At 41.3% G+C, this 26111-nt stretch overlaps 1 protein-coding gene and 1 long non-coding RNA gene across 2 annotated transcripts; both read left to right on the forward strand.

Annotated features, from left to right (window-relative positions):
- Positions 1 to 158: 158 nt before the first annotated feature.
- Positions 159 to 10442, forward strand: LOC119030825. The gene is made up of 3 exons (XR_005078427.1): positions 159 to 298; positions 7596 to 7685; positions 9927 to 10442. It is a non-coding gene; the product is annotated as an uncharacterized LOC119030825 (long non-coding RNA).
- Positions 10443 to 12910: 2468 nt separating this feature from the next.
- On the forward strand, positions 12911 to 25164 carry LOC119030811. The gene is made up of 4 exons (XM_037118696.1): positions 12911 to 13266; positions 14784 to 15171; positions 19016 to 19221; positions 21921 to 25164. The coding sequence occupies exons 2-4, from the start codon at positions 14796 to 14798 to the stop codon at positions 22014 to 22016; spliced, it is 678 nt and encodes a 225-aa protein (XP_036974591.1). The 5' UTR covers positions 12911 to 13266; positions 14784 to 14795; the 3' UTR covers positions 22017 to 25164.
- Positions 25165 to 26111: the final 947 nt, after the last annotated feature.

The raw sequence follows: 26111 nt of genomic DNA on the forward strand, positions 1-26111 counted from the left end.
AAATAAAGACCTCCTCTCGGTTCTCTTAAAGAGACAGCGTCCCGTCTTTAACCGAAACGGTAACGTTTCGTGTGGCCGCCATTTTACTAACTCAAAGTTGATCTGTAGTTATTATTTTAAAAGATTTGGTTAAAAAAAAGCGACGTTGATAATCGAAACCAAATGAGGTTAAAGTTAAATTTTAAAAGAAAAAATAGTCCCGGAGACATCCGCGAGAGGGCGCCAGCGGATAGCGAACGAATGTGACCTGATAACGGAGCTGTGATGAGGCCAAATCCTGCCGCCCAAACTCTTAAAGGTAAACACAGCGCTAAACAAAATGTACAATTTACCACAAAAACTATATAAATACACATAATCACACAGTCACATTCAGCTGGAATCATTCCCTGTTTTATTATAGGTTAACCTCCCCAGCAGTAAAGTTAACCAATGTTTATAAACTGATTATATAGATGCATCAGTTATTATAATCTAGTTTTATGATATATATGATTGACTTTGATATGGCTAATTCAGTGTAATGAGTAATTGTACTGTTAGCGACTACAAATGAAAAGGTGCCTTTAGCTCTCTGGTACTAGTTATGTAGGAGTTTGCTTCAACTTTTTACTTGTTCATGATTATTTACACTTTGTAATAGTACTGTATTTGCTAAGGTAACGGGTCTGAATACTTGTTTCACACTACTATTACTAATTACTTTGGTAAAGTAAGATTTAACATGCAAAACATAAATTACATAGGCTAAGGGGAACTTTAAAAACATCATATGAATTTGATTTAATTGGTTTATTGTAAGGAACCTCTTACAATAGGTCGTTTTCACAGAAGACATTTTGATATAAGAATGTACTTAAGGTCCTGTTTCGTAAGAAAGTTTAGATTCTCTTTCCCAACTCCTCAAAAATACCTTCAAAAGAATAGTTGTAAATAAAAAAAATGTATGACTCCCATCGTTAATGTTATTGATTACACCTGAGCTATTGCTACTTGGAAAGGTCAACATATCCCTTGTTAAAAAGGTGTATGGATTTAATTCATTGTACCAGAGTTAGATCTGCACTTCCCTTGGCAGGTGAGCAATAAGTGAACATAGCATTTTAATTTCAATGTTTGGTATTGGTTTTAAATATAGTGAGCTGCAGCTTTTCATGTTTTCTATTTGGTATCTGAAAGTTGAGGGAACAGTTTGATCTTATATGAAAGATATTATTAAATATTTTGCTGATTATTCTTCACATGATAGCTGAATACATCGCTTAATTTTGAAATCAGGACATTTCCTTTTTCCACATGCTGTAACTTCCTTTCAATACACACAGACACAGAGACTGGATTATAACACACAAGATAATGGGCTCAGCCACGTCACTATTTCAGTAACCTCTCTCACCTTTCAGTCGGATGACACACCTGTTTTGCAAAGGTGAATTTAATTAGCCTGGACAGAATAACACTGAGGTGCCATAAAGCTGATTGTCACACAGTAGCAACAGACACAACTGAGACGGTTAATTATGATCAGCTGGTCTTTTCTTTTTTCTTTTTTCTTTTGTTTTTTGCAGGATCTTGAGTAAAGATGATGTCATGTGGGCGGTAAAATATTGATCAGAGCTGAAGGGAACAGAATAAAATGCATTGAATTTGAAGCAACTGTAGTTTTAAAACACTACCTACCTTTCCTTTTAACTCTCTCTATCACACAAACACACACACACACACACACACACACACACACACACACACACACACACACACACACACACACACACACACACATGACAGACTATCCTGTGGTCCAGTTTCAGTGGACACAGTCAAAACAAACAGCTCCACTGTTGTCAGGCAGCACACACTGAGCAATGACCACGCAGGATTTGTTAATCACTTGATAGGATCGTGCAACGTGAGCCGGGAGGCCGTGCCGTCATATCACAGGCAGACAGACAGAACGGACCTGCTGCCAGAGTGAAGGTGGTGGAGACTCAGGGTTCCTCTGATCATACATTTAATCATCATGAAATTCAACACACCACAATTGTACATAACTTATATAACATTACCCAGAATGCAACCAACACCAAGCTGCTGCAAAAACAACCACAGAAGCCGAAGTGCTCGTGTTCACATCAGACGTGTCTCCTGACTTATTTTTCTGCTCATTTGGGTCACACGGGATTGTCCTATTTAACACGTGTGGTGAAAGAACCACCTGCAGTTATTTTAAAATCAGTGATTTGAACTTTATAAAGGTCCCGTGTGCAGGATCACTTGGCGGATATGGACATTAATATGATATTCATGAGTGTATGGTCAAATTAGATGCTGAAGAATCTTTGTGTTGTCTTAGAATGAGCTTTTATATCTACAGCGGGAGCACACAGAGTCAGCCTTGTTTCTACAGGAGCCCAGAATGGACAAAACAAACACGGGCTCTTGAGAGGGACTCTCCTGTTTCTTACCGTTTTATCTGCCACTGTAGTTGAGGGTGAGATCAGGAGTATTTCACTGGTTGGTATCTGCAATCACACCGCTGGATGTCACTGCGTCCTGCACACAAGACAAGGAGTGCTCAGACTTTTTACTCTCAAGGGCCAAAAGCAAACTCCTGTTTATTGTTTTGTTATTACACAAAAATGATATTAAGATCCAAAGTTGCATTAATTAACTGACTTCCTCTGACCAGGCTGTGTGATGGTTCAGGGTCAGGGACATGTCATGTTGCATCATACCAGCTCCTGTCATTAGTTACAGCACAACATGTTATATCACAGTGGGTTATGTGACCTCACATGACATTGCATTGTGTGATCCCACATGACACTGCATAGTGTATTGCATGATATACCTACTGCCATGTAAGGTCACATGAGGTCTAGCCGTCGCAGGTTACATCACATTATGATGTTATATCTGCACAGAATAATATGTGAGAAAACAGGACATTCATGATATGCTTATGTGACTCACCAAAGCAGAACGTCTGGAGAATAGACCACCACAATCAATAACATGTAATAACTCAATCATTCCTGTATATTTCATCAATTAAATTCATATCAAATTATATCAACACGCTCACACGTTCTCCAGAGGCCAAATTTCAAATGAGTGTCTCAGTTAATCCGATCAGCTCCTTCTAAACTCTTTGACTAAAGCATTCATGCTGTTGAGCTCCTGATTTATTAATTGATTCATTATGTCAGCCTGTGATTCAGGTCAGCAGAACCTACCTACACTGGATTAATCATAGTGTAATTATCTCGGAGCTCTACACACTGGTTTGAAATGGCAGCCCGCTGCAGGGTTGTGGATCCCCTTTCAGCTGGAGCCTGATCTGATACAGAGGGGAACTCGGCGATGAGCTCATTGTTGTGAAAGCCAAACAACAGCAGCCTCCCCGGGGATAACATGAGAACCCCCTGAGGCTCTGATCACGGACAGAGGAAAGTGACGACGGTTTCTCTTGTTGATATCAACAACCAGCACTCGGGGGTTTACACAGCAGTGACTGCACGGAGTGTCTCTGGGCAGAGTTTACAGCTGAACTTATTCAGGGGCAACTTTCTAACTTTCCTCTGAGAAATAATGGGAAAAAACAGATTTTATTCCATCAAGTCATTATTCTGCCTTTGTAAATGTATGAAGCACTTATGTGTCATACATAACTGCTCAACAGACAAAGGAAAATCATTGTTGTGACCATTTCCTAAAAACAAGGATCCAAAGATGACATAAGAATTCTTTAAAATCTCAAGCAGGAGCATCATGGGAGCTTTACAGGAACACAGAAGAAGATGAAAACAAGACATTTAGAGATGTTTTACACTTTCATAGTTAACTTGTGTTTTCAAATTAAAATAGAAATAGTGCAAATAAATAATTACAAGGTTAAAAAGTTAATTTCTTTATTAAACAACACCAGGATGCAAAAAGTATGTGATGCAAGCAAGGCAAGTTTATTTGCAAAGCACGATTCAGACACAAGGCAACTCTTAGTGCTTAACAGGTGCATAGAATTATATTTAAAGACATTAAAAACAAGTACAAAGATCAGCATGTAACAAAACTTTAAAGAAAGTTAAGACACAGGAAAATAAGCTAAAATCAAATTTTAGAGACAAGACAAAAAATCTAAATTGCTTCCATGAAAGACAGCGGCGAACAAAAACATGTAAGTGACGCCTGTGACGATTAATTGTTCTTTTGCCTGGTTGTTGAACTCACAGAGCTCTGCAGCGCCTCCTGGAGGGGAGAGGCTGGAACAGGTTGTGTTCAGGGTGTGATGGGATGTTTCCTGTCCTGAATGGAGGGCAGGTTAGCACCAGTGATTTTCTCTGGGGTCCTGACTGCATGCAACAAAAATTATTTGCCTTAAATAAAAAGTTAAAAGTATTTTAATCACATAGATTTTCCATCTAATTGTATCACATAAGTTCAGTGTAAGGTTTCATATTTCAATGCAATTTGTTCTGTGACTTTAGGTCAATGAATATTTTGTTAAGAAATATTTGTTTGTTAAAAGTACATAAAAGTAATGAATTTGTAAGCTAGTTTTTAATGGACAAACTAATAGAACTAGCGAGAGAGATTAAAATACTTAAAGTTATGATAATAAAATTACTGTTTGATGGAGTCCAGCCCAATCAGCAGGTTATAGTGTTAGCATTTCTGTTTTTATAAAGCCACATGTAGACAAGAGAAATAGAAAATCCAATTTAAACAAACGTAAAGAAACAACGAAATGTTCAGTTTTAACTCATCTGTGGTTTTTGCAGAAACCTACTTATCTAACATTCAATGTGGAGTTGTGCGGTCTGTTTCTGTCCTAATTGGTGACCAATCCAAACCCGACAGAGACGGATGAACGGAGAACAGAGTAGAACTGCATGAGCAGCTGCTGAAGCAGATGGAACTTCCTGACCTGGTACAGGAAGTAGATTAAAATAAAATCATGGCAGCTTATTGTGCGGCCAACTTTTCTTTAATATGAGCTCACCGTCTGGTCCGTGCTGAATTCAGACCACTCAAATATCATATACAGCTCCCAAGAGTACTGATTTTACTGATATCACATCAGTAGAACAGAAGCAGATACCTGTGATCTCCATCGAAACGACTGAAATGTTCACACCGTCTCTCTGAACAGACATGATGTGCTGCAGATGCACATTCCTCCACACTGTGTTGACTCGACTTATCATAACAGGGATTTGGTGGGCTGTCAGAGATGGAGCAGGGCACACACACACACACACACACACACACACACACACACCAGGTCCATCTGTCCAACTCTGTTTGAGCTGAAATGGATGAGGTAATGGTGTTACTCCTCAGAATCTTCTCTCCCTCCTCACGGACAGCTAACATTTCTTCATCACAACAGTGGGTTTATTTTCTGAATTAATATCTTTTTCATCTCAACATCCTCTTCTTTCATGATTAGTTTGTCCGTGAGCAATATGGCAACGTGTTGATTGGCTCGTCAACTCAGGCATAAAACAGGGTTGAAATTCCTGCTTGTGATTCGTAGCCTGCGCTCACAAAGACAGTACATGTGCATATTCATCCCTCAGACTTTATGTAACCTAATTTAAAAATGTTCCTGCACAAATTTTAACAACACATCTTTAAAGCTTAGCAGCCACAATGTTAATGACCCATAAATAAGTCTTTTCTTTTTTTTTCCGATCATGCGGATTGACCTTAAGACGAGATAAAGTGTAGAGTTGTTTGCTGTTGGCTGTTTTATCTCTAGTTGCTAACACCCGACACAAAGCATCTTTATCGTCCCATCAGCACCCTGCTAACATTTCAGCGTACATCTGATAAGGCAGCAGTGAGCTTCAGGCTCAGATTGCTTTACCTTTACTTGACAACAGGTAGCTTCATGCCTGCTGCCAGGTCACCTGAAGACAGAGACAGGTTCGCCCTCCACCTCTCCTGCTTCACGTGGCGTCTCTTTAGCAGATAATTATCACAACAGCAGCGGGAGCTGCTTCATGAAATGCAGGTGAGAAAAGAGAGGAGAGGATGATAAACAAATGAGGACACCAGAGAAATGGAAGATTAAGGCAGAGTTGAAATAATTTAAAACACAAAGAATTAAACAATAAGATAGAAGAAATATAATGGAACCAAACAGGCAGCTGAGTGTGTATTAAGATTAGTGTTCAAAGTTAATAGGAAGGAAAGACGGATGGGTGACTAAAGCTGAGATTAAAGTCAATAAATCAGTCAGTATCTGTGGTGATCCTCTGACTTTTCATCCCACACAATCATCAGATCCATCTTTCACTTGTCCAGAGCATCACTGTTCCAGAGTGAAGCCTCATAGAGCCACAAGTACAGATGCAGGAAATGCAACCAGAAATGAAGCCACCTGCACATGCAATGCAACCTGTTAATTGATCTCTTGTTCTTTAAAATGGCTGCTACTTATATTGTCATATCAATGTATTGAAATACGTTGTTGCTCATAGTCGTAACAATAAACCTGCAGAGAATTATGGACTGAATCTGCTCAACTTTGCAGAGCTTTGAGGTGAGTTTCAGCTCACGGTTTAGATTAGATCTGATTCACTCTCACAGCTCTCAGAGCAGCAAAGTAATACTGACAACAAACAATCCCAAAATGAGCAGTTAACTGACTAAAAACAAGACAGAGAACACATAAAAAGATGTCAAACACAGAATGACACTCACATAATTCAATCAAGCCTATTCAATTTTAAATACAACATAATTAAATCCACTACACCAGGATTTTTTACCAGGATCTGGATCAAAGTGTTCTTCCTCGTATGTACCAGCCATCTAAATGTCGTCAGGATCCTGCATTACTCCCTGAGAAAATAACGAAAGTGGTGAAATAACATCCTGTCTCACAACATTGGAGAAAGAGATACACTTTATCTGGACCCACACCAAAAGTTATCTTTTCTATTCTGGGCAGAGACCCATCTTCAATCCAAGCTGCCATAAAAATCCTTTCATTAGTTTTTGTGTACTCCTGCTGTCAAACCAAACAACCAACAAACCTGCCAACAAACAAAGAGGACAAGAGGAAACTCACAAGAAGAGACGCAAAACGGTTTAAAAGAAATGTGAGATGGCTGCAATAAGAAGTTAGAAGAGATGAAACGACTACGAAGAGAATTTAACGAATAGTGAGATGCAGAATAACTAAAAATAGGTTTGAAGCTACTGACAGGAATTTAAATTAATAACAGCTCACACAAAATGACTAAAATCGGATGTAAAAACAACTGAAAATAGACCTTAGAGGACTTAAAACAATGCGGTTGTACTTTGAGTTGAATTTTGCTCCCGTCTGACCCGTCTGCTCAGAGGTCTCCAACCCCCCGGGTGGAGGCAGAGGGTCGGTGTGTGGAGGAGGTGAAGGTGAACCGAATGATGTCATCGTAACGACCCAAACACTGGCTCGCCTTTCAGTTGTGGGGACACACGCTGAGGCCTTCTGTTGTGGTTACGACAGGACAAATAACACACACACACACACGCTTGACGGGGATTTCTCCTCCCTGTCAGAGGTTCTCATCATGTCCATGTCTTCCACCTGCTACCAGATCCAACTGTGGTGAGAGAGGAAAGAAAAGGAAAGAGGCCGAGTGTGAGGCTGAAGTCTGGGAGATCTGAAGAAGAAGATCGGGCGAGAGGTATAGTTACGCTAATATACGGTAGAATAAATACACTGCTGGGATTAAAAACACACCACACTGATCACATCCATGTGCTGTGCACCTGTAGGAGCTGCTGTCACATGACTGAAATGTGTGTGAGGATCCATGTCAGCAAGCACCACCCTCTGATTTCCACCGTCAGTGGGCGAGAAGGTCTCATCCCTGAAATGTCAACTTTTAAGGAACTAAGAAAAACAAATTGACCCAGTTTTAAATCTAACAACCACACATGTTTCAGTTTCTTTTATTAGTTTTGAGAAGGTTCCAGCAGCCTGAAGGTTTTTTTTAAAAGTTTTTCCACAAACCACAGAGGAGGTTATACAACTCTGCATTTAAAGTCGGACACCGGTCACAAGGCTTTCATGTGAGAGTGATGGAGGTGCAGGCATGATCCGAAAACTAGAAGGATTAAGTAACAGAGAGCAGCCACAACATGTTCGCCAGGAAATACAGTTTGTTTAAAACAAGATCATAAAATCAAACACATCCAAGCTCTGACATACTTTAAGTTTTGATGCAATGACAATAAAAACGAAAGTACGACATATGATCAGAATCTCTCAATCATAACAAACATTACACATTTAGCAGTGAGAAAGCTTCAGTGTGTAAGTCATTTCCTCACAACTCTGGATTTTAATTACACAACTCTTGTGGTTCTTCTGTTAAAATCACATGAGCAGAGTGTGAAGAGAGTTCATAGACACATGTATGATCGGTTAAACCATGGGACACGTAGAGTCGGTGTCAGGTCAGAGGTCAGAGGTCAGAGGTCAGCTTTGTGTACAAAACAGTGACAATAAACCAGGTCAGTGATCGTCCAGGTGGTTCGAAAGGTGCTTTAACACAGAACATGAAGAGGGGCTTTGGGAGACATTTGATGATGGATATTCTAAATTTGAATATTTCATACACTGGAGGGAATTATGAACTTGACTGAAGGGCAGAGAGACGAGAGGAGCGACCTGGTTAAGAGTAAATGAGACACAAGGCAGCAGATCTCATTTACATTCACAGCTGTGACCTGTCGAAGCATGGAGTGTGTGTGTGTGTGTGTGTGTGTGTGTGTGTGTGTGTGTGTGTGTGTGTGTGTGTGTGTGTGTGTGTGTGTGTGTGTGTGTGTGTTTGTCTGTTTGTGTGAGAGATGCAGGTGAAACAGGCTCAGAGCTGTGTGTTCACCTTATCTGGTGCCGTCATGTCTCTCTAGTTGCATGGCTGAACTCATGTTACAGTGTGTGTAACTCCTCCAACACACACACACACACACACACACACACACACACACACACACACACACACACACAAACACTCTGCAGGACAGGCAGAAAACAATGTTGATGGAACTGAAAACCTGGCAGGTGACATCAGCACAGGTGGCATCAGTCGTGGCATCAGCAGGTGTTTTGAGTGTTATGCTGATGTGTGTCTGACCGTTTAGACGACACTTGTTCTCCTGCTGCATGAATCTGCATAGTAAGAACAATCAGAGATCCAGAACAGTTCATGTGTTCAGATAAACACGAGAACACAAGGCTGCGAAGAGTTTGCCTGCTGTAATAATGATATTCAGTTTGGCAGTTTAAAACTAACCCCGTCTGAAGAGAGTGCTGAGCTTGACCGCCTGTCGACAGCGTTAAAAAAATTACACTGCAAAGTTAATCCAAGTTTCCATCAACAAGGGAGGAGGAGATAATGGCAACTTATTAATTCTCTAATACATTTGTCTTTAATATTTATTATTATCACTAGAAGGTGATAATAAAACTTCACAGTAGTTATATTCGTAGAAAACTGGAAAATACATGCTGAAGATGCATGCTGAATGAAGAGACAGGTGGTTAAACTGGGATTTGCAAAAATTATTTGATGATATTGAGAAGAAAACAAAAAATATTACATCACGATTATATTCTGGAAGAATATATTTCTGCAGCGATCATCAGAATTTTCAACCAAAGCTGAAGGTTGATTTTTGAAATGGAGGTTTTGTTTTGACTTGTGTGCAGGTTTTGCCTCTTGAATGGAGTAAAAAGTTCTCCGAACCTTTTGACAGCTAGTCATCTAAAAGTAACGTGCATTGGTTTCACAATAAAACAGCTGCAACGGGAGAACAAAAGCACTCTGACTAGATTTGAACCTTCATTAGCCGTCATAATCTCATCAATATAAGAAAACTGTTGACCAAATGTCATGCAGAGTCTGTCTGTCTGTTTGAAGGCTGGCAGAGGATGTTCGCCCGGGCATGTACCTGAGAGGAGACCCGCCCCCGTCCTGCCCAAACAAAGGGGTGTGCACCAATCTGCTGCAGGGGGAGGAGGTTGGGAGGAGGGGGTCCTGAGACAAGCTGCCATTTCCAGCCGATTGAACAGCCTCCGACCCTGCAGCTCGGCTCAGCCTCCACAGTCTCATGCCCTGCAGCTGAGGGGTCTGTTCAGGAGACAATGATCTGAGGGTCAGGGGTCGAGATGGCGGGGGTGTCTGAAGTCATTTGGGATGCTAATGATATGCAGGGTTTCCACGCTATAGGGTGTAAAAGCCTGAACAATTAGGCTGCTGTTGTGACTTTACTGCAGGTTTCTCTCATGAATAATCACTGTAATAAGTGTGAATGTTGCAGCCTACAAGTGAGGTGAGATTGAAGGCAAATATGAGTAAAAAGAGACGCACACAAGCACAAACAGATGTCTTTTAAAATGTGCCTGTGAACTACCCAATAAATCCATATGTGTTTGACGACTGTCCTCATATTGGGATTAAACGATTTATCATAAATGGATTCCAGTGTTAACAAAACATTCACTAATCCCAGATTATAGTCTCTAATGTTTTGGTTTAGGAAATTAATCCTGAATGCCATCAAAAGGATTTCTATTGAATCTGCAAATTCAGAGAGTCAGTTTGCATTTCAAAGGATCTCTGCTCGTGCTGCTGATGCCGTCACTTCAGAGGGAAGCTGATAAACACACCGATCTGTTTGGTTTTTCTCTGAAAGTGGAATCAAATCTGCAATGCTAATCGTTTTTTTTTTTGATGACATGATGACATCTACGGAGAAAAAAACCTTCAACACAATATTCACCAGGTAACAAGATCAAAAGCAATGAAAAATATGACAGAAACATTTTATTTTGAAGGGCAGATTGAGCCATATGTTCTCATTAATATCTGCAAAGTTGGAATCTTTATAACTGATGCACGCGTATATAAAAGGGAGGTAAGAGAATGTTGAATATTCATTGTAAATCTGATGTCAGAAGCTTTCTCATTAAAATTGTTTGTTTTTTTTTCCAACTACTTAATAATGCAAGACAATCTGTTGGACAGCTCCAACATCTGTGCAGCTACAACACGTCTTCACTGGACTAGATTAAAATTTGATGTGTTTATAGACTTATTTTAAAGCATCATATTTGTGAACACCTTAATGATGAATTTTAACTCCTTAATGTATACATTAACCTCCTTTAGAAATGATGTAAATCACTGAATATGATCTACTCACGATCAAAATACACAACAGGCAAATCAGCATCCTTCATTTATTTTTTGTGTCAGTTCAATGAAATAATACGACATAAACAAAAACAATAAAACAGACTAGCAGCCAACACAAGCGACTGTAACAATGACAGAGAACCACAATGAAAAACAGTGACTCAAAATGATAATTATGTTCATCACTATTTGCAGCCCATGTAAAACACATAAAATGTTTAATCTAATCACCATCGAATCGCCAAAGTTGACCCTCGATAAAGTTCAGATTCAGATGTTCTTGCATCTTAACAATACAATAAACATTTGACCAGTGTTAACTGGTGTTAACTCTGAGTGTTATTCCTCCAAAGGAAAAGGTTTTCGCACCCATGGCCAAGAGTAAGTAGTGTTTGTACAAGGCTACGATCCAGAGTCGTAGTTACATGTCACTTATAGCCATCTTATAGCTTCTTCATGCATCAACTGGAAACCTTTGGATTTACCGAATAATCTAAAGGGATGAAAAGGTTAAAAATCTGTCATTTTATAAATCTATATACTTCAACATCTAATCTTCAAGACATAATAAATAAACCACTGGACTGAAGTTAAGCACCAGAGGACATTAGCCACTCTTCTTCATGGAAATCCCAGGAATCCTAAACCTCCACAGGGTTGTTTACGCCCTGACGTCACACAGATGACCGCTGACCCATCAGAGGTTTATCTCTCTGAATCACAACTGTCAGAGTTGATTTCAGGTTCTAATAGTTTCGACACCCTCAGTTCACTTACACTAGTGTGTCACAATAAACAGAAATGCCTCACACTAAAGGCTGACTCAGCTACTCTCCACACAGGAGCACATTGTGTTTGTTTACAGCTGCTGCACATGTGTCAAGCTGAGAAGGAAACTGGGGGGGAAGCCGCCAGAGGTGGATGGGGGGGTGTGATGTTGATGAGGAAGTGTTGTTTGTCCTGAGATGGGAGATAAGATTTTAGAGTGTGAGAGGAGGGGAAGTACAGGATGTGAGGAGTTCATCTGCTAATGTACAGACACACAGTTGATAAAAACAATGTTTTTTAGTGCTGCAGGAAGTCTTAGGTTTGATACAATAAAAAATAAGAGAGAAATGAAGTGTGTGTGTGTGTGTGTGTGTGTGTGTGTGTGTGTGTGTGTGTGTGTGTGTGTGTGTGAGAGGTGAGTGGGGGGTAGAAAGGGAAACAGCAGCATCCTGTCATGTCGGGGAGCATGTCAGCACTTGTTGAGGAGGAGAGGGGCGTGGTGACGGAAGTAGAATTAACCAAACAACACTGTTGTCAAAATAAGAGCATGTCATGCAGAGTTGAAAAGAAGCATACTCCTTAAGTGGACTGCCAGAAATTTAAATGAAGATTAAACTGGTATAAAAAAGACAGCTGGTAAATGTATTAATTATTTTCTAGTTGGCTTAATGAGTCGATTATCTCTGTTTTGATTGTGCAGTGCATTTTCACTCAACAAAACAAATACCATATGGACATAATAATATTAAGATGATGTTGGATGACCATTATTATCCTTTGAATTCGTGTGTACACGTGATTTGTCATGCAGGAACCACAATCGTGTTAAGATGGTGTTTATATCTCTGTTGTGCTGCAAAACAAACACGATGAAGCTGATGTAAGTTTTATTTTTGAAAAACCCCACCGGATGCCACCTCCACTTCTTCTTCTCCGTTGATAAATACATCAGCGCTAAAAACGGAGAAAACCGCTCAGACCGTAAAAGAAGCTCCGACAGAGAACATCACCACCACGAAGCTGCTCCGTTATTCGTCTCATGTCGTCGATATTTCTGTCTTGATGGGTTAATCTGCGACGGACACACTAGCTGAGCACAAATCGAGACAATCGGATCCAGAAAACTTGAAATGGAATGACACATTTCCCCGAGTGGACTTTTTCTTGAACCTCGTCTTGTGATCTTCGCATCAGCTGCTGGTTCGGGCTCATTTTTATCCCCTCTGATGTCCACCTGTTACCGGCTGGCTCCTACCTGCAGACAGCCTCAACCACGGATCGTCACATAAACCCAGTAAGTGCCGTGAAGTTATTGAATTGGGCCGTTTTGTTGCTGCAGAGTTCGGGTCGGATCTGACAGCTCGACGTTGCATCATCTGCCCAGCTGTCAGGAAAAAGCACGCTGAGTGTCTCCGGCTCTGTAAACCGCTAGTTTACAATTATAACACATTTACAGGAAGTTATTAAACTTAACTTTTAGGTTTTATGTTGTTATGAACCAGTGAGCTGATCTGCCTTCGACTGTTTTTGGGTTTATTTTACTTCTCCGACCGGTCAGAAAGATACAGAAAGATGAACGACGAGCTCATAAACAGAGAAAAACTCATAACAGAGTTAAAAACTTGTCTACATTTTAGAAATATGGCTAATTAAAATCTTGTTTCGCGGTTATATATGGTCATAAAGTAGTTATTAACATTAATTTCTTATTTTTTTCACACTAAATTACCGCCATTGCTCCTAATAAAGGAAATTATTTTATTTCGTTGCTCGTTTTCTATGTTTTACGTCATTCTGAAACGTAAAACTCGATCTTTTCCTCATAAACGCGCGATTTTACGTGTTTTTGACCATCTGTAGCAGCTCATCTTCACGTTATGTGTTTGTTCGAACTGCATTCCTCTTTATAAAACACGAAACGTTAATATTTCGCCTCTTGTCTCCTTCAACGGCCGTTAAAAGTCGTTACAACTCGCCGATGCGCTCGAGACCAGCGCGTGTGTGTGTGTGTGTGTGTGTGTGTGTGTATGCGCGCGCGAGTGCGTTTCCTCGTGCTCGGGCGGCACGGATTTGTTTACAAACACGAGTCTCGTGCTGTCAGAGGGAGGCCGGCGGGCTGCCCCCTAGCGGCCGGCAGGAGATTTAGGTTGGTGGGTCAAAGTGGTGACGAGCAGGGCGGAGAGAAAAAAACAACAATGGTGCTAAAATTAGAACTGGATTTATGTTTTACACCGAAAAATACTCGTTTTATGTACATTTGTCTCAGAAGTAAAATCATTCTGTGTGAAGTTTTGCGAATAAAATTACAATTGTGCATAATTATTTTTGGATTTAATTAAATTGTTTCATATCTTTAAATCAGCATTTTTGATTTGTATTGCTGTCATATCATGTGTTGATTTGAATGAAGTTGAACGTATTTCCCAGATGTCCACCTGTTTAAACGTGCACTTAATGGCTGTCTATCACTCATTCATGGGTGTATATGTGTATTTGTGCATGCATGTGCTCCAGGACTGCAGCCAGGGGTTATTTTCATTGTTCAATTAATCTGTCCAGTATTTTATTGGTTATCAACAAGTTATTTGGTCCAAAAAATGGCGATTCATGTCTTCTGTAAGCCCAAGATGACATCCTGAATTGGGTTGTTTTAATCAACATCCCAAATATATTCAGTTTATGTTCATAGAGGAGGGAAAAAAACAGAACATATGGACATGGAAGAAGCTGATTACTCAATTATGAAATTTGTGGGTAATTAACGTAATACTTGACGATAAATCGATTATTTGTTTACCTTATGTGATTCAGACTTCTACTGAGATGGCCCGTGCAGAGACCATCGAGAGCGCCGGGGAGACCGGAGGAGGAGGAAACGGCCCTCTTCCTCGCCACAACACCTGCCGCATGGAGCTGCCTCGGTCCTTCCACAGCTGGCCGGGCCTGCTCACCACCACCATCACCACCGGCTCTGGGACTGGCACTGGTCCTATGAACCTCCAGCATAATCACCACCATCTGCACCCTCTGCAGGCCATCTATCTGTCATACCCGCTGCCTTACCCCCACCCAGAGGGCCAAGATGAGCCCCAGTCTCACCAGCAGTTACCTGCGTTATCGCCATCACCGACGCCTCCGTCTTCGCCACCCTGCAATCAGAGGGAAGACAGAGGTGGAGGCTACTCAGGAGAGCACACAGGTAAGATAATGGTGTTCACTTATAGCTTAAAAAAACTGTGCTGAAGAAGCCTAAAAACAAGCATGGAGGGTTACGTCTTCCTTTGTTATGACTGACAGGGAAAGGGCAAATGTAACACTCAGATCTGCATCAGTGCATGTCAGTAATCATTTACTCTGCCAGAACGAGCAGCAACAGGGCCAGCGTTGATTTATGGCCGATGCTGGCACGTTCACCAGCTGTAGATATAACAGACGAGCAGCGGTGGGTGCAGCTTCTGACAAAACAGTGCTAAATGTCAGCTCAGTTTGTCTTTCGGACCTCCACCCTTAAATAAACATCGAAAGTTATCAGTTAGCAGGAGAGTTGCGTGCCCCCGCGGCTGTATCTCCATGACAGGAGACTGTTTGGGCGGTGTTGATGGAGGGCAGTTGAAGGGGGGAGTACAGTATGAGGAGATGAGGAGGAGGAGGAGATGTGTTACAGCTGTCACAGGGATAATAACACCAGACTCTCCTGCTGCAGACTGGCCTTGTATCCAGCTGGTGTATCAGGAAGCTGCACTAGACTCAGACAGTAAAACAGGCCAAACCGGTTTTGCTCTCCAGACGAAGTATAATGTCTGTTTGTTCACGAGGTAGCAATCATAGATATTACTACAGGAAAACAAACTCTCTGCTTGTTATTTATCAAATTTGGGCAAATGTTCATGGACTTCAAAGTAGAAACCTTGAAAATAACAGGTACTATTTATGTTTGTATCTTGAGGGAAATAAGCCGTCTATCTGGTTAGTAAAAATGTCTATAAATTGTTGATTTTTGTGTCAAGCAGTCCACTATCAGTGAGTCAGTGATTTCACAGCTTGTTTTATTTGGGCTCTGGTGTTTAGTCAAAACAGGAGAGCATTGAGTGCATCGTCTATTATCCTGGGATGGACCATGTTGAGTCAGTCTAAACATTCAGTATCCTGGAGGGATGGAAAGGGAAATTCAGGTGGCAGCAGCAGCCCAGCGGGCTCCAGGAAAGGAAGGTTTAAATGCTGGCACTGATCCAATGTGTTGTGACAGATTTGAAGCAATGTAAACAGATAAGTTCCCCTCCTCCTCCTCCTCCTCCTCCTCCTCTCAGCTCAGCTGTAGGTCAGCTGTGCATCAGACATGTTCAGACTTGTCCTCTGCCTGCTGGCTGCAATAAGAAACAGTGTGCAGCATTTCCTGCAGCTCTGAGCGGCTCAGACAGGCAGCACAAAGTCAAGTCAGCCAGTCAGAAGTCCTCCTCAGTTTGTCACAACAACTGGACACAACTGTGTCCATTCAGAAATCTCATTTTAAGCCGTTTATTTATCAGGTCGTTAAGTTTGTTAGTTAAATGGTCAGATCGGGTAAAGCCAGTTTGTTCGACTGAAAGTTTTTTAATCAGGCTTATCGGTCTCTTTGTTTTCTAATCAGTAAGGGTTAATTATTCAGTTATCTACTCAGCAGCCTGGTTAATCAATTAGTCAGACACTAATCCACAAGTCAATTAACCAGTTAGGCTGAGAAACAGTTTCACTGTTCTGGCCACAGGAACATTAAAGAGAGTGAAACTAAAGTGTGCAACAAAAAGTCAATCACACTAACAAATACACCAAATATTTTGACGATCGATAAATTGGTTTGAGTGATTAAAATAATGCTTCTTAAATATGGATATTTTAAGGTTTCTTTGCTCTCCTCAACTGAATATCTGGACAAAACAATACATTTGAGGGCGTCATCTTGGGGTTAGGAAAACATTGATCAACATTTTGCACCATTTTCTGACATTTCATTGATCAAACAACTAATTGATTAGTCAAAAAAACAAATGGCAGATTCATCAACACTAAAAATAACCTTTAGTTGAAGCCTAAGGTCGAGCAAACACTTTGTGGAAGCTCAGGTGGAAGAATAAACAGTCAGTGAGATACTGTAATTTGCCATTTAGTTTGTTAGTGAGTCACAAGTTGTGGGTAACGGGTGTAAAGTTGTCACTTAATCGAGATTATCTTTTAACCTGCTGGCATCTCACGCAGTCAGTTGTAATGAGGGCCGTAAGATAATATCAGGCTGTATTTAAAGCTACATCCCAGCACCTGATTTACCGCTCAGAGTTGTGAAATCCTGTCTAAGGCACTTCACAGTGCACAGTCTGTCTGTTGTGCTGTTGGCGGAGGAACGACAGAAGTTTGGGGGATTTCAGTCCCATCGTGTTCGTGCATTTGCTTTAGTCTGTTGTGATCTTTACCGTCTCTCCTGCCTCCCTCATGTGACTGGTCAGTGCATCTCTCTGTCACCTTGTCAGGCTGCCAGCGTATCACACAGACAGGTTCATCCCCGGCCCCGCCCCCCTCCCTCCCGTCCACCCTATCACAGCTCAGCCCCGCACTCTGTCAGCCAATCACACTTAAACCTCTCCAGGAGCGCTGCCATAGAGTTACCTTGGCAACAAGCCAGGGTTTTCCACTTGTTTTTTTTCTTGCGCTCTCTCCTTTTCTTTCTTTCTTTCTTTCTCCGTCTCTCTCTCTCTCTCTCTCTCTCTCTCTCCGTCTCTGTCTGGTCACCTGCATCTTTAAAAGGATCAGTTGTAATCCTCTGAGCAAAGCGGATGCTGTGGTTGCCAGGGGCGCTTGTTTCTATGTGATGGGAGACAGGAATTGAGATTTAATACAGTGTAATTTAGGATAAACAAACAAGAGAAATAACACGATCTCTGTGCCAGTCAATTAGATTTTGGTTGTACTTTTCAATTTGTGTCAGGATTTCATGCAGTTATGACTCTTCTACATTGTTAAATACGATTTATTGCATCGATGAAACAAATTCAAACATGAAAAATAACTTAATAAGCAAGTTAGAAAGCATAAATAAACAATTAACAAACAAACACAGACATAAAACGCTCCATCAGTAGAATCAGAGCTTCCAAAAAATCATAATCTCTAGAAGTTTGGGTCTGTTTGTCACATTAATGAGACCAGACAGACGTCGCAGGTATCTGTCTGTGTGAAACAACAAACACAAAGCCTGTAAACACAAACACACACACACACACATACACACACATACAGCACCTCTCCATACCAGACTTATTAAGCAGATTAAGAGATTATTCTCCCAAGTTCCATGAAGAGGAAAATAAGTCAGACCGTCAGGCTCCTTAAGAAATATTTGTTTTGTGAGTTAAGCCTTGGGACTGAACAAGCCCATTGGGAAGTGCAGTAAATATATTTTTAATGTATTTTTAAGGTCAACGGTGAAGACAGAAGTTTGAACATAAATACAAAATGTTGTATCTCAAGAAAACTCACTTCATCTCTTTACCTCCTTTCTGCGTGATTTTCTTCCACTTTATGCAGGTAAAAACACGCATTTACACACATATGAAAGAAAAATATTGAACCTTCGTGGATATAATGATCTATATATTACTGCAAAATACCTGTAACGTCACACTGACAGTCAGTGACGTCTCACGGGGGATTTCTTGGGGGTCTGTGTGTGATGTCGTGTGTGTTCTGGTGTGTTTGCTCACTGGTCTCTGTTGCTTGGCAGCTGGGCCTGTACAGCCTGTCCATGTGTTAGTATGTGTGCGTATGAGACTCCCCTGACTTGAACCCTCTACAGAGTGTGTAACAAGGATATTAATGTACGCTGCTCGTTAAGAATCAATTAATCATAACCAGAGGCTCCTCGCTTCTGTCTCTTCATACATGGATGTTTGTTCTCACGAGAAACACAGAGACATGAGGATGAGGAAAGGTGAAAATTAGATGATAGAGAAGTAGAAATACATTTTTCCTTTAATATCCTAATTGTTGAATTTATTTTGTTTTTCCTGCTGCAGACTCTGACAGAGAGGACCTCCAGGACGCCTGCAGCCGGCAGGGACCTCTGCCTGACCTGCTGCCCCAGAATGAGCACCCATCCTGGGCTTCACCACATCACAGAGCCGCCAGGGAAGCGGTGGTGCAGGAGCTGGAGGTCAGGAGAGTGGCCAACCAGCTGAGGGCCATCGGAGATGACTTCAACGCCACAGTTCTCCACAGAGTGGTAAGATGAGGGGCGGGGCTTAGATGTATAGTTGTTGATTTGTTTAAAAATGGCTTAAGTTAGTTAGTTCGAAGTGTTTAAGTTTCAAAGGGAGAAGAGAGAATGAGAGAGAATGATGTTGATTTGAGCTGCGACTATCTGCTGATTATTTTCAAGTTGTTTGTTTTGCTGTTTGGTTTATAAAATGTCAGAAAATGTAATTCAGCATTTCCCAAAACTGAAGGTGACGTCCTCAAATGTCTTGTTTTGTCCTCAACACAAAGATATTCAGTTTACTGTCACAGAGCAAAGAAACCAGAAAATATTCAAATTTAAGAAGATAGCAGATAATAGCAGATAATATCAGCATATTTCGTTTCGGTCATCTGCAGCATGTTTAGCTTTGTTGCACTTTGAATGTGTTGTTTTCGCCAGTGGCTGTGAGCCGCGTTTAGTTTGCGTGAGCAGAAGCAGACAGATTCGCCACAGCTACAATCTTTACACCTCGTCACAACATTAGATGTTATCTCTGCTTCCTCATTTACAAACAGGCACGAGTGAAAGATCCGGCACCGATGTTTATCTTTATGATACATTGATTGATCAGTCTTTAAAATGTTTAGTAAATAAGTGAAAAATGCTCCCAGAGCCCAAAGTCACATCTTCAAAACCCACAGACTGATTATTTATTCATTAATGACAAAGAAAAGCAAAAGCAGCACATCCTCACATGGAAGAAGCTGGAACTCTCTCCCCAAATATGACATCATACTACATCATTGCCTCTCTAGTCTAAATGATATTTTAAATATTTATCAGTTAAGACAGTTGTGAATGAGATGTTGACTGTCAGAAAGCTGATTAAAAACAACAAACTGCTGACGGGACAGATGTGGGCGAACGATGGTGTTGTTGTGGAGACATTTGTTCTGTCCACCTGAGTCGAGCCGAAGTTGTGTGTGTTCTGTGGTTTCTGTGTCCTTGAATACAGCAGAGTCACATTGATTCCTATCAGTCCACTGTGTTCGCACATGAATGAGCATGTGAGTTTGCATGCAAGTGTTATTGCACGTGTGTGTGTGTGCGTGTGTGTGTGTGTGTGTGGAGGCAGATCAATACTTGTGTGTGTGTGTGTTTTGGAGAGAGTGAATCGATCTCAGCTGTGTGAGCCAGATTTTCTCTTCCCCTTCCTCTCCTCCTCTCATTTCACTTTTTCTTCTTCTTTTTACATTTCTCTTTCTTTTTATTGTTGATCTTTATATAAATTAGATTCAATAAACTTTATTAGGACGGCCGTGTTCAGACACAAACAGTGTCCGGTTGGTTTTAAACACACACAGACATATTTTTCTCCACTGCTGTCAGTCTGTTTCACTGTATTGTTATTTCTTTATCTCCCTCCCCTCCCTCCCTCTGCACTCTAGATCGCGTGAGGAGTTGGCAGCAGCTCCACACACACACACACACACACACACACACACCTCCCTGCTTCTCTTTCTCTCTCTCTCTCTTGCACACAAACAAAGATGACGTCACCCACCCATAGCTCTGACTCAGACGTGGATTGCACACACACACTCACACACACACACGCACACACACTCTTTCTGAGGGTGTAACATCCCCTCTGTAGACATGTGCAGCAGGTTTCTGGGGTTGCTGCCCTCATTGAACTGTCTGTCTGCTGTGTGTGTGTGTGTGTGCACAGAAAAACAGACAGATACTTTATTCTCCAGGGGAAATTGAGGAAATTGTGTGTGTGAATGGTGTGTGTGTATGTGTGTGTGTGTGTGTGCGTTGTTTACGACCCAAAAGCACAGTCGGACTTTTTCTAAGCGGGCAGTTTGGAACAAAAGGAACAGGGAAAGGAGGGAAGGAGGGATGGAGATTGTAAAGGAAGGACGGAGGGAGGGTTAACCGCAGGCACGTGAGGTTCAGGCAGTTCAGAGCAGCATCCTGAACACACACACACACACACACACACACACACACACACACACACACACACGTTTATCCTCTTGTATGAGTTGTGCTGATTGTCCTTCATAATTCCATTCTGTCATGTAGTCTCTCTTTCTCTCCCCAAATGTGACATCATACTACATTTTATTTCTTGCTCGATGAATCGTCTGTCTTTAAGAGACTCTGAATGATCAGCTTCAGGTTTTTATTATTTAGTTATCTGGTGGTCTTTTTAAAATATTTGGCACATTTTGATTTTTGTTCAGAGGCGCTGCAGCAGCCCAAACAATCACACATTTACGAGATTTGATATCAGATATCTAGGTTCACTTCAGTGCATTTTTAGAACTAAACAGGAACAATGGTGAACAGCATTGACTTGCATGAAGTTACAGATTAAGTCTGTTATTTCGTACAAGCTGTTTGTAGGTCACCCCGTCAATAAATGCGCATTATTTAGCATCTAGGCTCGTCTAAAAAGGTCAGATGTTGAATAATCCAGTGTGTCTGTGTTTTATAGATTAACATCAGTGTTGCAAAATGTACTCCAAAGTCATACTTGAGTAAAAGTCAAGATAAAGTGTTAAAATATTACTCTGGGAGAAGTGTAAGTCACCCACACAAATAGAACTTGAGTAAAAGTCTTCAAGTATCTGATATTAAATGTATTTACTTTAGTATCAACAGTCATTTTCTGGCAATAAATGTACATAGTAAATGTAGTGGAGTAAAAGTACCTCTCTCTCTCTGTCTCACAGCACGGCGCCCCCCACTGGCAGGACTGGAGAGACGCCTGCCGAGGACTCCTGAACTTCATCACCCAGACTCTCAGCACTCTGTACCGGCTCACGTAGAGTGCCGTCGCACCTGGTTACCATGGCGACTTCAGGACTTGGCCACTGAGCAAACAGAAAGCACAGCGACTGGTTGATGCACTGATGGATTAATGTGGCCAGAAATCAAACGTTTGCTTGAACAAAGAGTTTATGAGACCAGCAGCTGGAGGTGGTGGCGCCACCTGTGGGCTGGATCAGGGTGGTGTCACCTGTGGAAACCGGGACCTGCCTGTCTGTCTGTCTGCCTGACGGCCTGTCTGTCTGTCAGTCTGCTGGTACAGACTGCAGCTGATGGGCTGATGGTCACTTTCCTACCTGTATATTTTGTAAAATCCACTTTCATTCTCTGTCTTTGTCAACATCTCGGGGGCTCGATGTAGCAGAGGTGACTCACGTGTGTGTGAGTCAGTGTGTCTGTGTGCACATGGCAGACCGGGGTCAAACCGACAGGTTGTGTTTACTGATCTCATTGCAAAAACATTTTTGTTAATTGTTTTGGGGGGGCACAAGGCTTTCATGCCATTCATTTCACTTTAAAATGTGTCTTTTCTCAAAATGGATGACATCTCATCAGATCTTCCCTTCTATTATAGGAGATTATCTGGTTATCATATCTTTTTTTTCCTACATTTCTGACACCCTCTGAGTTGCTAACGGCCCAGACACACCAAACAGACTGTTGTGTCGCCTCACATCACCTGTGTCTCAGCCAAAAAGCTGCACTTAAACACACCGCAAAAGACTACCGCCGACGGCTAACTAGCTTGTGCATTGCGCGCCTGCATGAAAGGAAACAACCAACCTTACCACCAGGTGGCAGTAGTCTGCAAGCGTCATTAAAAAAGGGGAAACTGAGGAAGATTTACAAACTGTTGTTATGCACAAGCTGCGTTTTCTGGCCAAGAGACAAAAGAAAGATAGGAACTGTGCTAAATGGGTGAAATAATGGATTATACAGCAACAGGCTAAAGGGAATGTAGGCGCTGATTGGCTTAGCTGAGACGCCAGTCAGGGAGATTTCTCTCACCCACAGTTCCGCCAGCGATAACAGGTACAGTCGGCTGAAAACAAGGGCTCAGACCTTAGTTTTGTCCGACCATCGTCCTGGTGTGTCAGGGCCTTTAAAACTAATTCAGAGAATCATAACAGACACGATTTGACCCTCGTCTGATGTGTGCGTCTTACTGTTGTCTCTTTATTTTGCTTCCCACGCCCCCTATTCTTGATTATAAACTGTGAAACTGGACGTTGTATTTGCATGGCAGGGAAAAGTCAGGTGTTATTCCACTAGAGTGAACCTCTCTCCCAATCTGCTTCAGTTCATCAGACGATATATGTGCCTTTCTGCTCGGCGCTCTGTTGAGGCCTAATCTTTGACATCAGGACAATCAGCTACACACACACATTCAGAGATACACACCCATGCTCTTTAAGTGCTTTGTTTGCAGTCTCTAAACTCAAGTATCATTTGCATCACATTCAAATGGTTCAGCTTCAGCTGTGGTTTAAGGTCATTTAAGGACACAAACAGCTTAATCCTCGACAAGCACACACACACTCAGCCACTGTACATTCCTCCATACAGAAGTGTTGGGAGCTGGAGGGTCTCACCCGCCTGTGTCGACAGTGTTTATAGTTACTTGATTAATTGTAAATATATTTCCGAAGATGAATTTAACTAATATGAGACAGTTTGATGGACTTTAAAGAAGTACTTATCAAAGCGAGGAAGGTTCACTGTGTTTGGGAGATTGTTTGTGTATTTCTGAGCGGAGTTTGAATTTAAATCCAGTGGATTTGAGTTAAAGAAAAAATATATGATTTGGATCTTTTGATTGAAAAGTATTTGAACATTTTTGTTAAAAAAAGAGAGAGAAAAAAAAGAAGAAAAAACCCCATTGGTTGTGCAAATATTATTTTCTTTGTAGTTTGGGAGAAACTGTTAATTTGTCATATTAAGAGTATAATTTATTTTGAAATGTAGCCTGTCTGTAGCTTGTTCTTTGGTTTCAGTTTTTTTTTTTATGTAATGTATTATTTATTTTTTTTCACATTCCTGATCAAATCTATGAATTAAGTTGTTCTTGAGTTGTAACTGTTAAAACAGATGATATGAAGCTGTCAGTATACACACTGAAGGACGATACATCACTTCAGTTCAGATGTTATCAGCTTTAGGAACCTTCAAATCTTGATGGATCATTTGAAACGGTACAATACTTTAAGATGATTGTTTAATTATGATCGTCAACACACATGGCATTACGTGTCTTTTGTTCATCAAACAAAAAGACTTAATTGTGGATTACAGGATGTCCAAATGTCTCCAGAAACTCAAAGTGGTCTATTAGTTTTCAGTGTGTATATAAGATGAAATGAAAAGTACCAAAATTCTCCCTTTTACACCCTTTAAAGCACAAAAAAGATGAAATCAAGCATCTCAAACTGTTAGCAGTACGGCTCAGACTGACTGAACTGAAAATCAGCTGGTGGTTTTTCTGATCTAACTCCCAAACTGTGTCGGCCTATTTGAAAATCTTTCAACTTTGACGTCAGGAAGCATTGACTGACACATGGCCCTTATTGATCTGTCTCACATTAAAATGACTCAAAGGTATCAGGAGGGAAGTGATTGGCTGTGGCGGTTTTGTTTGGCCATACACTTTGAACCACTCTCAGTTGGCCTTAGCTTCACTGTTTTCTATGTTTCTTAGCGTAGGACCTTCGTTTTTAACATTTTGAAGCCTTGATGTATAAAAGTCACGTTGATACCAGAGCCTGCAGATGTTCAGCTGACGTGACGCTAAGCAGAGAGCAAACTGCGCTAGAACTCGTTTACTGCTTGTACATTACTATATTTAGATCTGTTTGCTGGCAGTGCTGTTAGCCATGTTTGCTGTCATCACATAGGATTGCCAACAGGTTAAAGTACGTCAGTCGTTCAGCCTGCAGGTGATCGCCTCGAGGCGCGTGCACTCACTCACTTCCTGGTTGTTCTTTCTTGTGAGAGTGCACTTCCTGGTTCAGGGCTCACCTCCCTCCTCGCCCAGTGTCCTCACATGCAGTGTGTATTTGCTGTTTTTTCAACTTTTTTCAATTGTTAACTTTCTACATGAATTTTTGTACTTTTTTTCTTTTTTATACAATAAAGATAAGGAGAACTATACTCACTTTGTCTGGTGTTTCATGTCCAACAGGAGATACTGTGTGTACTGTATGAGTGTAAAACTAGATAAATAATATTATAACAAGAACAAATATCTTATTTTAGTTTAATCAGTACTTTGTTGTCTGTTTACAAGTCACCGGTAGATTGATTGTCCGGTTTGTATTTTGCTCACATGTCTTTGTCAAATGGAGAGATGTAAACTTCAGGGGCTGAGAGGTTCACACGGACACTTGTTCAATGTGTCTTTGAAATCTCAGGATAAAACAGATCAAATAAAACATTTGCTTGTTGTAATCCTGCCAATCAACCAAAGTCAAACCTCTCATTAACCCCAATCCTAACCCGACTCTAATCCCCTAAAACAAAACAAACATATTCAGCGCTGTATCTCTTCTGACGATCAGCACCCTGCATGGCAGCCTCCTCTCAGTGATTGAATGTGTGAATTTAAATTTACAATTCTTAGGTAAGAAATATAAATACTTCCTCCATCAATGTGACTCAACATCGTGTTTTACAAGCCACATGGCTGCAGCTGCATGAAGGAACAGGTATTTCACTCCACCACTGAGTTATGAGCTTGTGTGTTTTCCGCCACCACTTCACACCGTGGAAATGTCATTTTGGGATGACGTTACCGTGGCAGGACGGGTGAAGACAGCAGACTTCTATGGGAATGTGTTGCAGCAGATGTTTACAGATGTTGTTGGCTCAGTGGGGGATGGAGGTGGGGGTGGTGGAGCAGCAGCCCTCTGGCGTGACAGTGGACGGACAGACAACGCTGTGGTCTCTATCACATCTGGAGAACGCCACACGGATTAACAGACACACAGACACAAGGTCAAGACCCTCGCTGCTCAAACACACACACACACACACACACACACACACACACACACACACACACACGCACACACACACACACACACACACACACACGCACA

Source organism: Acanthopagrus latus, chromosome 2, assembly GCF_904848185.1.
Source record: "Acanthopagrus latus isolate v.2019 chromosome 2, fAcaLat1.1, whole genome shotgun sequence".
Lineage (NCBI taxonomy): Eukaryota > Metazoa > Chordata > Actinopteri > Spariformes > Sparidae > Acanthopagrus > Acanthopagrus latus.

What these genes read in the sequence shown, in the direction of transcription:
- LOC119030811 (XM_037118696.1), top strand. Translation starts at nt 14,796, where the DNA reads ATGGCCCGTGCAGAGACCATCGAGAGCGCCGGGGAGACCGGAGGAGGA. An exon ending in CTACTCAGGAGAGCACACAG is followed by an intron (nt 15,172 to 19,015) that starts GTAAGATAATGG and finishes TTCCTGCTGCAG; the next exon opens with ACTCTGACAGAGAGGACCTC. An exon ending in CCACAGTTCTCCACAGAGTG is followed by an intron (nt 19,222 to 21,920) that starts GTAAGATGAGGG and finishes TCTGTCTCACAG; the next exon opens with CACGGCGCCCCCCACTGGCA.